The 18,943-nt window shown below is 40.9% G+C and overlaps 1 protein-coding gene across 1 annotated transcript; it reads right to left on the bottom strand.

Moving 5' to 3' along the window:
- Positions 1–10,227: 10,227 nt before the first annotated feature.
- On the bottom strand, positions 10,228–17,649 carry LOC307255093 (uncharacterized protein). Its single transcript, XM_080033700.1, has 7 exons — positions 17,584–17,649; positions 17,242–17,447; positions 13,899–14,000; positions 13,715–13,810; positions 13,431–13,541; positions 13,055–13,178; positions 10,228–12,962 (listed from the first exon to the last, which is right to left on the bottom strand). Exons 1-7 carry the CDS (start codon positions 17,606–17,608, stop codon positions 10,660–10,662), a joined length of 2,967 nt encoding a protein of 988 aa, XP_079889826.1. The 5' UTR covers positions 17,609–17,649; the 3' UTR covers positions 10,228–10,659.
- Between the last annotated feature and the right edge of the window lie 1,294 nt (positions 17,650–18,943).

The following is an 18,943-nucleotide window of genomic DNA, read 5'->3' as shown; positions in this document are numbered from 1 at the left end:
GTTGTGTTATGTCTCCATCACCCTTTCGACTACAAGGCGCGTTGCATCCCCTGTTACCATGGTGACTTGGCATTTTATGCTGACTGAGTCAACATGATTCGAATCTTTTGTAGGCCTACAGCATTGTTAAAGATACATCTGCAGCAGACTGTTTGTATTTTATTTTATTTCTTATTCAGATCCCAAGATAGTCATGTCGACCATTGCATAATCTCTAAAGGATATTTGATGTTTGAAGCAGGCACAATCCAAATTTGCTCCTGTTCTCTTGGCCTCATTCACTGAGATATTCTAAGTGTAGGCTACCACATGTGTAATGAGCGGAATGACATCACAAGTCCAATGCTGGCTGTTGTCTTTGATGCTAATGTTTCTAAAATACAGGATTTAGAATACATTAGTGATAAGAACGGTCGCTGCTTTATAGGTAGCCTATAGAGAGTATCCCTCGCCCCAGCATCTCAGATTTGCTGGAGTCACACCCTATCCAGTCAGCAAATTGTGTGAGATGAGCTTGCTTGTAGGCCTAAGTCTATGGTGTTTGGATGTTAGCCAATTTGAGGGATTTCATAGAACATATAGCCTAAGATGGCTGGATTGTCTGCCTATTTAGAAAAATCGATTTAATTTTTAGCCTACTATAGGCCTAGCCATTTCTTTAGATAGAGAATGATGTGGTGAAGTGAATATGTAGACAACAGACTTAAGGAAACATCTTCTCTTGTCATGACAGAGCGTTTTGACTGAATACATAGCCCATCTGTGCATAGTGTGCACAGATGGAGATTATTTTCATTACAGGTCAATACTATAGGCTATACATTTTTTCAAATAGTCATTGAATACATTAATCTGTAAAATGTCAGAAAGTCCATCCAGAGACCAAAGGGACATCTTTAGATGACTTGTTTCGCCTGACCAACAATCAACAAATCCCACAAATATATTTAATTAAAGATGGCACTGAGCAATGCAGCAAATCCACCCCATATTTAAAAGGCTGTAAAAGACAGACTATCAATCCAGCACTAATGTCTGTGAGGTCACTAGTTTGTGTTATTTAAAGTCAGTTCAGTAGCAGTCTGGGATCTACAGTTGAAGGGGATTGTAATCACAGGGGTGCTGAGTGTAATGGTAAAAAGCTGCTGGGTTACGGACAGTGTAGCTGTTGTATTGACAGCTCCCTGTTGTTCAATATGAACCAAGGCGCTGCTGGAAAAGAGCAAGGGCTGTGTTTTTCCCTCGATGAGCGGCTGTTGAATAAAAACAGGCCCTGGGCATGTTTATCTCAGATAAGCCCTAGCTGTGGTTCTATGGGCTGCTCGTGCCAGTGAGTGTTTGGCCTGTGGGGACAAGCTTGTTGTCAATGGCAGCACACAGCAGTCATTTGCCTCTATGCTCCTTTCATTTATTTATTTCCCTATATTTACAACAAGCTCATACAAAGCATGAGGGATGGTGAGGGGGCGATTTGTACAACAGTGCTGTTGACTCACTTCCACCTGAAGCAGTGAAGCAAAATTTAGTTTTTGCTTATTGCCAAGGAAACCAAAAGTCTTGTGGTCATGTGCCCAGTTGCTTCGTAATGATGAATGACCAGAGCGACCAAGGATGTGAAGAAAGAACTAAGCAATTATCTCTGTGTAGTCCTGGGCCAGGTAAAGGCAAAGGTTCCTCTTTGTCATTTTTATAACTTTCTCAGGGTAAGCTAAGCATTTGCTAATATACTACGTTGATTATAAAAATGACTACCATTTTATATAATGTGACAAAGGGTGACAACAAGTTGAGGCCAAAAGATTTATGTTTTGTGAGCAGCCATATTTATTTCAGAGCTGCTAAAACATTTTATGACTAAATCCATGTTATCTTCAATGAACTGCTGCTTCACAGAGAGCAGTAAAGGCACTTTAATTTCCCACACAGTCACGTTACAATCAAGACACTGCCGGCCTGGGGTCTGCTTCAATGACTTTGGATGTTTGGATGTTGGATGTGTGGCGGTCGGAGTTTGTGTGTGTGTGTGTGTGTGTGTGTGTGTGTGTGTGTGTGTGTGTGATGATTTGGAGATGAATGGATGAATTGAAACAGCTGATACATGGTTTTATTCCCTGATGCTGAAACTGAGCGTAGTTAGCCCATATGTGGATCAGTGGTTGTCTGAACTGCATGTTTGACTTTTGACACCAACAAGGAGGGCTGTGGCATTCAAATGACGGATAGTCCATGGGTTTCTAGTGGAATCAGGGAGCATGTATGAAACATTGCTTTATTGCAGTGACCAGTTTAGCGTCTGCGCTAATCTGATTCGCCCCGCAGTAAAATAGCCCTGCACACTGTCACAAGGACATAAGCATATAGTGGCATCAGTTATGTCGCACGCACGCACCCCCCCCCCCCCCCCCCCACACACACACACGTTTACTTGTGTCACGTTTGTGGTTTTAACAATGGTATTTACATAGACTTTTTATTTATTAGTCCCCAATTGCACAAGCTGTCCACAATCAGCTGGCCTAAAGTTTAGTGTTTGTGTGTGAATGTGCCCTCCCCTCCTCCTCAACACACACACACGCACGTGCACACACGCGCACACACACACATACACACACATTTCGGACATCGCTGCAGACTCGCAGGTTAAACTTCTCACAGTAGATTCATATTTGTCCGAAAAATACAGACTACAGGTTTTTTTAATGTAGGCCTATTGGTATTTGTAAGATTCAAATAAAAGGCTAATTAATTGTATTCATTTTGATGTGGCCCGAAACTAAAGTGATTTTCCACATAGGCTATTCATTTGGTGACAGCAGGGCCGCCGCTCCCTATACGCAGGGTACGCAGAGTACGCACACCAAGTTCCTGGGGGCCCCCAAAAACATTTTTTTTTTTTATTATTATTATTTTTTTTTTTATGAAAAAGGAAAAATATATGATCCGGGGGCCCCCACCATTGAGGTTTTTTAAAAAACTTCATGATGATCATTACATTACAAAAAATATATAAATTAGTTATGAACAGGCCCATTGTTGTTTTGTCTTAATTGTGCAACCTATCCAGGGGTGGATTACTGCACAGGCATACCAGGCACAGGCCCAGGGGCCCAAGGGCTCAGGGGGGCCCTTAGCCAGAGCTACTGATAGTAACTTTTCATGTTGCATAGTCAAAGAGCTCTGTCACTGATGTCAATAACAGGGTCCAAAAAGGAATAGCCTAAATATAAGTATACTCATCAGAATGTAACAAGATAGAAATCATCATGGGCCCCTCAACTAGTAGGGGAGAAATACAAAGGAAAGTTAAAAACAACAGCATTACTAGCTCTGTGTAAGGGGCTCCATGAGGGGCCTTGAAGGCCCCCTCACACATACACAAATAAGCTTTCTATGTGTGAATTCTAAATTGTTCATAAAAAGTAGCTATCCACCCTTTATCTGTTGAAATGGGCCCCTCCATCATAGAACATGGATCTGCAGACCAATCTACTTAACTGTTTTTACAGTTGCAGAGTAAGGAGTGCTGCCTGTTTAAGAAAAATCTGAAAAATAATGTTCCTTCTGCATCTCAGGAGTTGATATAGCCTCTAAAATTTCCTCTCAAAGTGCACCAGATTGATGCATTTTACTTTAAAAAGTAAAAAAAAATCCGGGGGGGGGGGGGGGGGGGGGGCATACCCCCGGAACCCCCAACAGGGTCCCTCCAACAATATCCCAAAATCCTATGGGAAACACTGACTTCCTTAATATGTTTTTGCCATTAATTGTATGTATCTGTATGGAAATATCAGTGTACCTGACTGGATATTTACGTGTGGGGGGCCCTTTAAGAGTGTTTGCCCAGGGGCGCATTATCTCATGGCAGTTAGTAGGATACGAGGCAACTTTTTTCACAAGTTAAGCTGTTCTTTCTATTAGTAAATGCTGTTTGCAAAAACTCATCACTACAGCAAATGTGCCAAAAAGTAGTCGCAGAGATCTTGCAAGGGCAAAAAATTTCCGCCTGCACCCTACGGGTGCGAGCATCTTGGTGTTTTTTTTTGTTGGGGGGGAGGGGGGGCACCACTGACAATTTAAGCTTAGGGCACCCAAAAGCTTAGCAGCGGCCCTGGGTGACAGTGTCAGACTTAAATTACATTCTTAAGTGTGGGACTATAGGCGTGGTGCTATAAATATAGCAAAGTAGCCTATAAATACATTAGGCTAAATGGTATAGCCTAGTGTTTAAATCCGAGTTCAACGTTACGTTTCTTTGTTTTATAATGTCACGTTACGCACTGCGAGAGAACGATCGGTAGGCCTAAGATAAATAAATAATTTCCATGCTGGCAGCATTCCACTCCTTATTTGCAGTAAGAGTTATTTTTGTCTCTCTGACAAACTCTTCCTCTTGAGTGAACTCAGCGATGCACTTAATCTTTTTACTCAGCTGCTCGCAATCAGTCCGTTTGTGTAAAGTTAGCGGCACAAGATCAGTCCATTTTGTGCGGAAGCAGACTCAAATGACGGGCCAAACGCCCCCTTTCATGGGGACGCGCACAGAGCCCGAAGCTGAAACCCTCGTTCAACATAAGAGGTTGATAACTTCCTTCGTGATACCAGTCTGCTCTGAGCGAGGGTTTGTGTTATGTTGAACCAGATCAAAAAAAGAGAGCGAGGCTCTGTTGAGTTTGTTTCGTAGTATACCCCTCTGGTCTAGCAGCTGAGAGATTACAGTGTTTGTGGATCTAGAATCATTGTTCACCTAAGGAGCTTGTCTTTCCATTTTTAGCCAAAAGGGCAGCAGAGCATTGTGTGTGTCAATGTGCACGTTTGAGAGCACCAAGTGTGTGCGTGCATATTTCTCCCCTTGTATGTGAGATGTGGATGTGCTGCCTGCATGCTGACACAGCATCCGTATCACTGGAAGAGGCTGTCTGCTTGCTTTTATTTGTCCATCATTCAGCAGCTCAACTACAGCCCCATCTGTGTTCTGTCTGCACACTCAAGAAACTATGCCAGTTACAGGAGCAAGCTATTTTGAATTCCCATCCAACATCCTCCTTTTATTCTGTGTTTCAATCCCTTTTTTCTCTCTCTGCGTTTTACACTTGGCAATCTTTGTTAATGATACTACATGAAATGAATGGATGCCCATTGCCCATCATGATTCATCAGATACTTCCAGTGTTTAATATAAAAATATAAACAGACTAACCAACTGACTGCTTGGTGCTTTAGTTGTGTTTAACGGAACATTTGTGTTGTGATTCCTGCCCATTCTTGCTTCTCTAATGTCATTAAAACAAAAGTAGCTACATGGCACAGTTTTTCTCTTTTTTCAAGCTTTTTTCATTGTACTCAAATGAGTTAAATAAGGAGTCATTTAAGTGTTATTTACTTTTAACCAAATCTAAGATGCCGGGATTTTGTCGCAGTGACACCCATGTAGTATATCGCTATTTAGAATAACAATACGTTGTGTTATCCACTTCTTGTTTTTGTTGTTGTTTTTCCGTGTTGTGTTTCCACCCTGCAGCCTCGACACACAGGTTGGGTGGCCCTTACAGGTTTAGATTCTTCCGAGGTCTGCCATGGCATATGGAACACTAATCACAGCACCTGCACAGATGTTAATTTTGGCGAGCAGCTGGATGCTGTGCGCACTGTAGAGGTGTGGGTCGACTGATGGCTAGAGCTCCCACCATCATACCTGGCCCGAATGCAAATAGACAAAAGCTGGAGCCCAGGCTTGGCTGCATTGCAGTTTTAGGAGGATAGATTACAATGCTTACTTACCTAGAAAGGTATATTCCGGTTTTTAAACAAAAACAACATGCATACTGTGTGAACAATTCATAACAGTTTAGATGTGAGTAGTACACATGTATATATGCACAGAAATGCAAGCCTGAACATGCACTCTCTGTCTTGTTACTATGTTCCAGCTCAAACTCATTCACCACTCCCTGCGCCTCTTTCTCCGTGCTGCTCTGTTTTGCATCCCTGTGTACAGCATGCTGCTGTCCGAAAGAGTACAATCAATACACTCCAGATGCACGGTGGGACGGGACAAATTTCTGCTGCAGAGCCCTGTGTGCCAGCAGGGTTTACCAGATTTACATTAGGTAGCCTACACTTCCTACAGGCGCTATGCTATCTTTGACTGTAGCCTCTCCAACAGTACGTGTTTGAAGATATTTTGTATTGTGTATTGTATTTAGAAATTATCATTTTTAATTATCATATACACCCTCGTGGAGGATGGTCTTGTCTTATGAACCAGGTATTTGTCAGACTTTAAAAGACAGCTTAATGTCTCTCCAAGGTCAAGAACAAGCAGAATGTGCAATCACCGATTTGGGCTGTCAGCCATTCTTACATAGGTAAAGTTAATTTCAGATTAACTAGTTGGGCTTGAGCCAGCGCAGAGGCTGCTGAATTTGTTATGTTTTAAGCTGTTTGCAGCAACACTAGATTCTATTAGCAAAAGCGTTTAACAAAATGTGGATAATTACCGTAAAGAGATTTGTTTAACTTTAACTTTTCTGTTGCTTCCAATCCATCTCTCCTTATGTTTAAGCGACTATCCGATAGGCTAATGAAGGGGGGGTCTGTGACGCGCAAGTGTCCACAGAAAGGCAGCAGGAGTCGGTAAGTATTGTTGTACAGGTTAAAACATTGTACCATGCAAAATGCTTCCGATGTTGAGACAAAGTTGTTTAGAAATGTTTTGTGGTCGGTTTGCGATCATTTACCCTAGGCCTACAACAGAAAATATCGGTTACCTACTCACCCCCTCTCTGACAAACCAAAGAACTGAAATCCAACACGTGCAGGATTATTGAATACTGCTACATGAACACTCAGTTCAGTACAGTAACTACATACTTTTTATGATCAGCCATTGTTGGAAAGTAAAAAGAAAAGATTATGCAATTTGGAACGCAGGATGAATATACCTTACTCACTCATAAAGCTACAATCCCCATCACACAAACACACGTATACAGCACATTGCTGACATTTCAGGCCTTCATGTGATAGACTAACAGAAACACAAAACTAGCAAGCATCCATCTTCCCTATGCGGTTGCACACGGGCCTTCTTGTGCTGAAGCATCCCTGGTCTGAATAAAACATGAGAGGGAACATCAGAGCAAAAAATAGCAATGCTATATGCAGAGGGCCGTCACCGGATGCTCCTGCTACATGAAAGTTCTATCAACCGTCAGTGTCACGAGGTCAGAAAACCTGCCAAAACTCTGTAACAAGATGGCTTCTAGAAATTGACAGACAGGTCTCCTATAAGAACCTACAGGAAGCTGCATATTTCCAGAATATCTCCCCCTCTCTCCTTTCTTTTCATATCTCTCACTCCTGCCACCCTTGGAAGTGTGGTAAAAGCTCCTGCATGGCTGTGATGTGCTTTTTTTCCACAGGCCTTTTTCAAAAAGCCTTCCCGAACCAAAGAATGCTGTATGCCGATGTGCTTACGGGTCACATTTATAGCAGGTGTGGCAGCACATTGGGTGGAGAGGGGTGAAAATTCAACTGCAATCTGAAAGGCATGCATTGCCAAGGAGCAATTACCCAGAGGAGGGAGCTGTGCCTGAATCACTGTTATATTATTTTAAAGCAACATGTAATGCATTCCATGTTGCTTCCTGGGTAAAAGGAAGTAAGACAAAAAGGATGCAGCTTTTTCCACGTTTCCTGAAGGATGGGTGGGTGATGTCCCTGATAAATCTTCAATGACAGCAAAATATGTATTCTCAGCAAGATAATGGGAGGCACAAAAGATAGACATCCATTAAGTGGATATGATGAATGTCTCTAGAATGGCATTTTACTGCTGGCATCACCAGTACACAGTTCCCATAGTGCACCAGCTCTTAAGGACATTTCTGCTGAGTACGAAACTTTACGGAGTCACAATCCCTTCAACATTGCTGCTGCAAGCCTGGGACTCAGTTCAATCAAAGCTGCATTGCACCACTCAGCAGTCCTTCAAAAATTGTATCCCGTGTCAAATGATAAAAGTCAGGATACATTTTTGGCTCTTCCCAAACATGTCAATGTTTTAAATATTCAAATTAGTTGAAAGAACCCCCTTTATATGAACAGCTGGTGTGTATTTGTTAAGGTACTTCACTCAATATTTGTTAATCCTCAGGCTGAGTGATTCTCAAATATCTTGTCAATTAAACTGTAACCATAATCACAAGTTAATAATATTCCAAGTGCTTTTGTGTTGTCATAGCAAGTCTCCCTTTCATTCCTTTATGTTAGAATAAATCCCCATTTGGAGTGAAGCTCTTCAAACAGAGATGTACTGTGCTTTACACAAAACATTAAGGTAAATTATGCTTGCACTTTTCAGACAGTTATGTAAGTCTTTGTAAAACCAGACTAATATGCTATGCAGGATAACAAATGACGATGATAGAAACAGAATAATTCTGTTAAAGTAAGTGATTGAACCAAGGGGACATTTTCTTCTTTTTCTTACAAATCTTACAAATCCACTCTAGAATGGATTTTGTGATACCATCACATAATAACTGCCGTGACACAATTACTTTCTTAACGTCGTCCCATTTTTGGAGTTCTTATCGTATATTAAGATTATAAAGACAGAAAACATCATAAACTGGATTCACTATTTTTCGTATCTGAAGGCACCATTGACATTGCAGTTATTTTGCATTACAAGTCAGTAACATGACATTTTTTAAATGAGTTAAAAGCTGTATCTGTAGGTTTTGAAGATTCCCAGTGGTAACACACAAAAACATGACAAAGTTTAGTTTTCCTATTTTTGTTTTGCTTGACAGTCAAAACAGACTGGTATTTGTATTATTATTTTGGGGGGTTTTAAATAGTGGCAAAAAAGAGATGACAAGAAATTAGATTTATATAACGCTGAGCTACCTGTGCCTGGAAGCAGGAGATATTAGTCTTAACCTCAGCAGAGTCAGATGAGGCCAGAGGGGCAGAGCCTAAGCTTTTCAGTTGATAGTCCACTCCATGCCGTGCTGTTCATCAAGAGAGAGAGTGGACAGATGGAGGTTTCAGACAGAGAAAAATCCGGCTGTCTCTGCAGACAGACAAGCCACTCCATCCCTCAGGAGTGGCACAGTCTGCCTACGATTAAGTGTTGCAGAGCCCACTGTAGATCACTTTCATTTGGTAGAATCTCTTCTCTTTCGGTTTTCACTTGCTTACTCTCTAGTTGTGTAATTCTGTGAGTGTATAAACATCCTCTTGTTAACTCAAAATGAGCCTCGGATAGCACATCCTGTCCACAGCCCTTTCAAAAGACTCAGTTTGTGCAGCAGAATACTGTGTTCCCTTTTCCCATGATGATTGCACTTTTTATTGAACAGGACTGCCATGAATGTCCTTGCATCTGCACGGTTTAGTTATGATAGATGTTAGATGAACGATTTGGCATATGTAAAATGTGCTATAAACCTAACGCCATTTTAATTTTTGGGACACAGTCTGTAAAATTAAAAATGAATCAATTTAAGAGATCCATAAAATAAATCAGTCTGGCTGACGCAGTCCCTGAAGCTCTACTGCTCTCTGGTGGATCAATGCTTTCTCTGCACCAGTAGGCTTCTGCACATGGCTAAATGCAAATGCACTAGGGATTCAACAGTGTATTGGATAATCAATCAGTGGATCAACAGAAAGCCACTTAATTTCAACAGAAAGCCACTTAATTGAAGTCTTTTAACAAGCAAACTACACACCCTAACCAATGTTAAAGACCTTGCCTACAGCTCATGAACATTTTAATTAATCAATGGTGAAAGTAATAGGTTGACAATTATTACCCTAAAACATTATTTAATCTATAATTGTATAATGCAATGAAGAGAAGCAAATAAAGAAGCTGGACATGTACACTGTATTGTACTCTGCTTTGGGAAATTACTCGAATGATTACTCAATAATCAAAGTAATTCATTTTCAGTTGACACATTTTTTCAGCTCCACTCCCATGGGTGAAAAAGCACTCATGGGCCTTGTTTATTTAATCGTGTAAAAACCAAAGTTACAGCAGTACATAGCCCTGGGAGTGTTTGTTTCTCTACAGTATCTGCCTCCTCCTACTTCTATCATACAGCCCTGAGCTTCTTGTGGCGATCAGAGAAACCTTGTTGACGTCGGCACGTTTTAGAAAAGACTTTGACTCGACACAGTATCTGCAGCAAAGCAATTTATTTTTTTGCAGATGGAAAATCATTCACAATATATGATGAAATTGTGTGGTTTATTCACACATCTGTAGCTTAATTATAAAAGCCATCATACATTTCGAGACATTACTTGAGGAGAGAATTTGCTATATACAGCCCCGGAAAAAAATTAAGAGACCAGTCTTGATTTTCCTAAATCTTTATCTCTACATAACTTATTGAAAATGCTCTAAATGACAATATTTTTATTGTGAATTTGGTAGAATGTTGTCAGTAGTTTTATTATAAAATCAAAATGGTCATTTTACTCAAATATGCCTCTAAAGTGTAAAACAAGAGACACTGAACATTTGGAATGGTCTCTTAATCTTTTACGGAGCTGACTGTAGGTGTAGTATTACGTGCTGGAATTGAGTGTGGCACATGACTCTTGGGCAGTTTTAATACAGTCCACAATCAGCACAAAGTCTCAACATGCCTTTTTTCTGTGTTGATTTAGACTATATATTCTCTGAAATGTTTTGCCACACCTTTGACATGAGTATGGTCGTTCCCCTGTGTGGATCATCATGTGGAGTTTCAGCTTACTCTTTAACGCAAAGGCTTTGCTGCAGACCTCGCACGCGAACGGCCGCAACCGGAGATGTTTGGACCTGCGGTGGGCCATCAAAACGTCTGGCCTCTTGTAAGACACGCCACAGATTTCACACTTGTAAGGCCTTTCATCTGTGTGTTGAAACATGTGAGCCCTGAGCTGAGCTTTGCTGGGCCAGCTTTTCCCACACGTGTCACAGAGGAAGGGTTCTACTATCCCGTTGTGTTTGTTCAGATGCCATTTAAGGTTCACTTTATTATGGATATTCTTCCCGCATACCGGGCAAAAGTAACCACCTTGTGGTACAGCGTGCCTCCTCATATGCTTGCTCAGTGTATATTTTGACTTGAACTGTTTTCCGCAACAGGAACAAACATTTGGAGGCCGTTCGCAAGGCTTCCTTCGAGGAGGTCTTTTTGAACATTTGCTCCGATGCTTTTTGTAAGATTTGTGGGTATGAAAACCCTTGCCACATGACTGACACGTCAGAAGGGATCTACATGCCTGCAAGTGGGCAGGCGCATCTGGGATCATTGAGATCTGAGCTACACCACTTGAACCAACTGTATTCTCCTGATTCCTTTTAATTGTGTTGCTCGAGGGAATGTCCTGTGGATGCGTGTGTGAAACCTTGCGTTTCCCTTCCTGATGTGTCTCATAGTCCTCATAGTTGCCAAAGTCTTTCCCACAACAAGCACAAAGGTATGGACTCTGTTCAGTGTGACATCTCATGTGCCTCATCAAGTCAGCAGAACTTGTAAACAATTTCCCACATAGTGAGCACTGTTTGACACGACTGCTTCTTTTAATTGTTTGCTCTTGCGGTGTGTCGCAAGGTATGGAATCTAGGGGTACGACATTTGAAGTGTTGTTTTCGGTTTCACTGTGTAAGGACTTCTTTGTCTTGAAAACATGGTTTGGTTTTGATTGATGGGCAGAGCTTATGGAAGAACTTTGCTGTGTCTTTGCTTGTCGTTTACGTTTGCAAATCCTCTGGTGTTTTTCAAAGTTCTTTAGGTAGGTGTAAACCCTGCCGCAAACACGACAAACAAAACTAGAGTCAATATCAGAATGCTCAAGGTTTGGAAGACTATTCAGATTTGATGGGTTATGGGTAGTGGCACATGCCGATGATGAAATCTCACTCTCATTTCCGAAAGAGTCACCCTCAATACAAGTCATTTTTGATTCACTGCCAAGAAAGGTCTCGCTGGTACTACTGACCATGCAAATCTTCTGGTGTTTGTCAAAGTGCTTTGGGTGCCTGTAAACCCTGCCGCAAACACGACAAACAAGACTTAAGTCAATATCAGAATGCTCATGGTTTGGAAGACGATTGAGATCACTCTCAATACAAGTCTTTGGTATAGGATTTTTGCTTTCTGCTTTTCCCATTCTGTTTGTAAAGCAACTGCTATTGGTGATCTTGTGCTCCTTCAGGTCCCAGAGGCAACTAAAATCCTGGCCACAAAAAAGACACCTGAAGGTTCTCTTGAATGGCTTGCTGACAGTTTTCAAATGGCAAAACCCTTTTTGATTCAGGTGGTTATCATCGTCGTTAGACACACTTTCATCAAAAGGTTGGATGGCCTTGACAGAGACCCCCTGATCGTCAGACGGTTCATCAACACACTGCTGCTGCCCATTCCTTACTTTTCCCTTAAACTCTTCTCCATCATTTTTGGATTCACTGCCAAGAGAGGTTTCTCGGACACCACCGACCATGCAAATCGTCTGGTGCTTGTCAAGGTGCTTTTTGTAGGCGAAAACCCTGCCGCACACACGACAAAGAGAGGTCCATCTGATACTACCGACCGTGCAAATCGTCTGGTGTTTGTCAAAGCTCTTTTGGTAGGTGAAAACCTTGCAGCACACACGACAAACAAGACTAGAAGGTTGGAGTATGACCTCACCAGAGGGTCCCTGATCTTCAGACAGTTCATCAACACACTGCTGCTGTCCATTCCTTACGCTTCCCTTACATTCTGAATGAATCCCTTCAAAGTCTTCTACTTCATCATTTTCTGATTCACTGTCAAGAAAGGTCTCTCTCTGAGAATCTTGCGAGACACACTTAGATCCAGATTTGACAATTGTGTCTCCTTCCTTCTCCTCCTCATTTTGTAGGTGATAGGACAGGCTGGAAAGGATGCAGTCATCCACAGAGGAAGAAAAAGCTAGAAAAAAATTTACAAACAAAAGACAAATTATTTTTAGTAACTAAAACTGAAAATAATGAATGATACACAAAGATTGCTGGAATTACTACCTTCAGGAATATTGTTCCTGTGATGTTTGTGATGCTCAATGAGTGTATTTAGGGGCTCAGGTTGATTCACAAAATCTACACACTCCTTCAAGACAGAAGTGGTAAGACTGAGCCAAAGGGAAGTCTGGAAAAAAATAATAAAACAGTCAATATTTATTTCCAAGACTCAGACTTCAATCATGTACTTCAGCTGTGTTGTCATATTTGTATTTTAATATCTTCATTTTCAAAACATCCCTCAAATTGCCTTGTGTACTTTGACGTCAGTTAAAACAGTTTTGAAACATTTTCTACAAAGTGCAGTGATAAACCTGGAACAATTGATTTTCTTTGTTTGGTTTATTTGTACCAGGCTAACTGTTTGTCAGTTACCCACTTGTTCAAGGTCTGGAACAGGCAGCAGCTGCTGAAGATTGAAGAGGAATTTTCTCATTAGAGCCTGCAGTGCTGAGTCATATTCAGGGCCAAAAAGTGTTGGGAAGATTTTCTAAAGAATAAATAGAAAAACCATTACAATTCTAAAAAAAAAAATACTAACCAACCTGGATTCAATCACACCGCATAGTAATAGGAACTGAGATATTAATCAATTTCTTGTGTTTTGCATGTTCCCATAGGACATGATCTTTATAATGAAAAGTCAAGTACCAACCAGCTCACCTGATAAAATATATCCCTTTGGCATTTATCATCGAGTAGAGTGGTAACAAGCTTCAGGAAGTTTTTCACATGTGCTTCTACCTCAGAACTGGAAGTCTTAAAAATGGGGAACATTTAAAAAAAAACAATAAAAGTCAACACAAATAACAAGAAGAGGAGATGAAGATTAAACAAGAGCAGCTACCTCTTTATCCTGGTGTGTCATGTAGGTGTTCATTCTGCTCAGGTGAAGCTGGATTGCCTGAGGGTTGGCGGAACAATCATTGTGGCACAGCTCTAGCACCACCTGTTGGCAGAAGAGACAGAACACTATAGAGAAGGCGTTCTTTTGCTGTCACATGTATTCTAGGCTACGTACCCTTGAAACACTACACATTTTGATACGTATAAGAATTGCATGGTTAAATGAATTAAGTGACTTCAGTTTTTTGGTTTGGTGTTGTTGCACTTAAATGTAATAACAAGGTATCAAACAGTTAAAGCTATACATCAGGTCGGCAATCAGGCCACGCCCCCTTTGGGGGGAAAACAAACTGAACGTGCCATTGACTATAATGCAAAATTGCGGTCCAAAACAGCACAAAAATAAAACGATCAGAGGTAAATAAGTTAAAATTTGACCGACCGACACAATGTCAAGATCCTTTACAACAACTCTGCCAGCTGGATAACGTTAAAGACACTTATAAATGATTAATTTTGTCAATCTAAAACAATGTCTTTTTAGTCTCTCATCAAGCTGACGCAATGATCCGACCCATTGGCCAGAGATATCATGCCCTGATATATATCTTCACCTCACTGAGTCTCTATGTAAGCTGATTACACGTGAAATAATTGTTATTTTAAGTTTTGTTGTCTGTAATAATGCTTACTATGTTAATATTATAGCGCTATGCCTTGACTAGACTGTACCAACGGTCCTAACGGCTCTTTACGATGGCAAACTCCCACTGGATGCAGAGCACAGGGGAAGCCAGGAGCTTCCTGCTGTCATACAATGAATGAATGAATGAATGAATGAATGAACACTTTATTCCGGACTCAACGTTCCATATAAAAAGACAATACAAATACATGACAACACAAGTTAAAATACATACAAGCATCGATTCCAATGTTTCCACAACCCAGAGGAGAACCTTGTATCACTCTGTTTAGTGTCAGTGAGTGCAATTATTAGTTTGTTTTTTGACTCTAAAAGTCGACACATACATTTATACATTAAATTCCTCAACACAGCATGAAAGGTGGGGACATTACTAGTCACAAACAAAGAGCTAGCACTAGTCCATCTAGGAAGCTTAAGGAGGATCCTAAACGCATACAGACCTTATTTAGGGGAATTTTTGGGGGCATGGCGAAGGAATAAAACCATGATGTTTGTTTTTTACTTAGTAAACCACACAACAGCTCAGGACATTGCAGATTTGAGCTATAACGGGTTATTTTGAATGATCGCGCTGTCTGTGTCAATGGAGTAAGCCGTATTGTTTTCCCCCCAAAGGGGGCGTGGTCACGAGAGTTCCGTCTAGGTGACGTATTGCCGACCTGATGTATAGTGTGGAACTTCTGTCAACCCCGTGAGGAATTCTGAGTAATTACAACAACAATGTTGGCTCATCTACATGATGTAAGCCTACGGTGACCACACATGGATTGTATTATTTCTACTGTATGTCCATGTTTTTTCATAGAAGTAGGATCAACAACTGAAAATGTTGGGGCCGCTTCTTGAGCTCATCTAGGGTCCGGGGGGAGGGTGACACCAGTTTAACGCCTCGTTTCCACATACGTATGTTTTTCGTATACATGCTTCCGTAAATTTACGGAAGGGGTCGCTAGTGTTCTATGCAAGGACATGAATTTATTTACGGACAGCAAAAAAGATGGGGGAACGCCTGATAATGTCAGTGTTTAGGAGACCGGTCCTGTGGAATATAAAAATACTCACAATTTGTCTTTTAATTCATTCAAACTGACAGTATTTAGTTATAAAAGCGAATGATCAAACTGATAGACTGTTATGTATGTAAAACATATGATATATTAAACTGATAAAATAGGCTATAACCATTTCACATCAAAATTATGAAGTATAGAGGAAAGGAAAATAAAAATACTCACAATTTGTCTTTTTATTCACTCAAACTGACAATCAAAAGCAAGCGAGCTAGCAAAACTTTCATACGGTATCTCCGTAAAACCACGGCGAAAGTTCAATTTTTTGAACGTATATTACGGACATACCGGACAGAAATATTACGGAGGGGAGGAGTTTCGGACGCAAAACGGACATTACGGAGACTCACATAGGAATGAATGGACTTTCGGTCGGAGACGGTTGGATCGCATACGAGAATGTACGTATGTGGAAACGAGGCGTAAAGAGAGAGTTGTGTGGAGCAGATATGCTTAAACAACTTAGTGTCAATTTGGAAATGGCTTGAACATAACCGGCATTATTTTATATGAAAAAGTTACACTGTAGCTTAAGTGCAGTCTTTATACCCACAACATAAAACCTGTAAGTAGGCTTATTTTAATGCATCCCCTCCCTTATACTTGCACTTCTTCAGTCTGAATGAAGCAGAATGTGCAGCGCTAATGATGTTATTTGGTTCAAATGTGCATAATGACATTGTACTTAAGTGAAAACAATTATCATAGGGTATGAGCTGTAGTAAGAGTAACTCTTCTACATAGTAGCCTATTAATGATGCATAGTTTGCAGCATCTTAATGTATGCTAGTAGCTGGTTGAGGACAAGCTCATTTTAACTACTTTGATATTGAAGAGAGACAGTCAAAAATCACTAGTCTGGTCCTACTAGACCATCATACTTCATTTCATTTGTAGGTCAGGAACTGCTCTATTGACAAACGTTTACTCACTTGGAGGCGGGTCTGTCTGTTGAAGTGTAATACTATTAGATCTGCCCAGTGCCACTCTGAATCAGCCAACCAATCGCATAACATTTGGTCGTGACGTATGTCATGAGCCGGCTTCTGACTTCAACTGAAACTGGCGCGTGACTTCAACGTCATCATTCTCAGCCAGTCGCTCTGTTCGATGATTGGACCGCAAGAAATCGGTTCGAGCAGGAACCCTTTCTTTATAGGTCCATGGCAGGAACCCATGAATACACAGCAGCCCCAGACTGACTACTGAAGTAAAATGAAAATTGGCCGTAAGTAGGTATGCGGGCGGTGCCAGGCTAAAAAATTACCCTATTTTTATAAAATATCAATAGCTTTTGTGTTTTTTAATCTTCTTTATTATCTACCTACTACTTTTACTGTGAAAGCATATTTAAGTAGAGAACAAAATACAATATTTGCGTTTAAGTGTAATAGTGTGGAAGTAGCCTATAAAGCAGCAGGACAAGAAAAAACTCAAGTTAAGTAGCCTACTTCAAAGTTGTGCTGTTCAGTCCACAGCTGCAGATCTATAGTGCATACTCTTTCATCTCTAATCGCAGCATTATTACAGAATTACAGGGACAATGCTCTGTATCTTATTCTGACCTTAGCACGTAGGCCCATGAGGAGTTGGACTCTCTCTTGGTGACTGAGCAGCTCGGGGATTGTTTCCAACACCGTGGTAACGAAGTCCTCCAGCAGACCATAGTGTATGACATCCCCCTGCTTTACTATCTGCAACAGGGCCGCGGACACGAGCTGCAGAGGGGGCACGAGCAGGCGGAGGGAAGAAAGGGGAAGGGGAAGGGAGCCTGAGGAAAACAAATGCTAGCGTGAGGATTACAACTGTTACAGTGTGGAGACACCTCTTTCTTGTGTCAAAATGCATCACACTAAACGATACACTTTTGCATGGCGTTAAGGTTTAGCAGAGAGTTAAACACTCACCGCGTTCCGTCAATATCGTGCTCATGTTGGTGTTATGTCCATAGACACGATACACTTTGAAGATGGCTTTTTCTCCCTGACGCATGCGCCCGACGCACCGGACGTTACGTAGGAACGGCTTTTTCTTCCTCGACCATATTGAATTTAGTGCGGATTGCAAACAACTTTAACGTGCATACCGCCACCTACTGTACAAGAGTGTGAAACGAAATATCATTTACCTACTGTAAAGCTTAACAAAAAGAAAACACATAACAAAACGAATATATAGGCCTATTCTATCCACCAACCTTGTATCACACAAAAACTCCCCTCTTCCTTTCCTTCTGATCCCAGTATCCCCATCAGATTCCACTCCCATTCTGTCTCTCTGACTTTGCCAATATTTCCCTCTGCAATTCATACTTGGAACATTTTATTTTACGTCACAGTTCTCACATTTGTCAGTGTGTCTTTTCCCCATGATAAACAACGAGCCATTTAGTGCTGTGTGATCCACTGTGAGCCTTGCTATGATGACCCCCTCGCTTCTGTTTCTTTCTGTATAGTTCTTTGTTATGACCAACTATTGCATTTTATAATACCCCCTTCCTTTCTGATTTTCTTCCCATCTTTTCTGCCATATCTCCAATCCTTTTTTCTTAATAACTGCTTTTCCTTCTCCTTTTCCAAATGGATAATGTGATGTCCTTTTGTAATGCTGTTGTTGCCAGTCTGTCTGCTGCCTCATTCCCTTTGACTCCCTGATGTGCTGGAACCCAACCCAAACTGTACATCAACACCACCCCTGTGAATTTCCCAGCAAACTATGCTGCAGTTCAATAATCGGGTATACCCTAACATATGTTGTTGACTTGATGCTTTCCAGGACAGATAGAGCATCAGTGCAGACCACTACTATATCAGTTCTTAAATATTCAACCCACTGTAATGCTATAAAACTGCCACTACTTCTGCTGTTTAGATACAGAGATTTTAAACTCACGGACATACACACCAATCCCCACACATTCCTGTTTGTTTTTGGATCCATCTGTGAACACTTTTAGATAACTTTGATAACTGTTTGTAAGTTAGTTATTTGCTTTAACTCCTATTTCATTCAATCCCCATTCTTTTTCCTTTTTCCTGTATACCCATTTCTATAATTTTACTTCACTACTACTAATAGGGGTTGACCTGGTGAACGCTAATGCTTCCGAAGAATAGGTATATTTAATATGAGCTCTGTTGGTATAGCCTAATACATTGTAGTTATCATAATAACATTCATGGCATTTAGAATGCACAGTACGAAGTGTTGATCGATTTTTATATTATTTTTATAAAACAGGAACATGAGGCAGAATTTAATCTAAGT

The sequence above is a fragment of the Ammodytes marinus genome, assembly GCF_949987685.1.
Source record: "Ammodytes marinus genome assembly, chromosome: 9".
Taxonomy (NCBI): domain Eukaryota; kingdom Metazoa; phylum Chordata; class Actinopteri; order Uranoscopiformes; family Ammodytidae; genus Ammodytes; species Ammodytes marinus.
The sequence above is the reverse complement of the archived record's forward strand: the minus strand, read 5'-3'. Positions and strand labels throughout refer to the sequence as shown.

Coding starts and splice junctions, on each gene's coding strand:
- LOC307255093 (XM_080033700.1), bottom strand. CDS start 17,608: ATGAGCACGATATTGACGGAACGCG. Junction 13,811..13,898: donor TGACACACCAGGATAAAGAG/GTAGCTGCTCTT, acceptor CCCATTTTTAAG/ACTTCCAGTTCTGAGGTAGA. Junction 13,179..13,430: donor CTGTTCCAGACCTTGAACAA/GTGGGTAACTGA, acceptor ATTTTTTTCCAG/ACTTCCCTTTGGCTCAGTCT.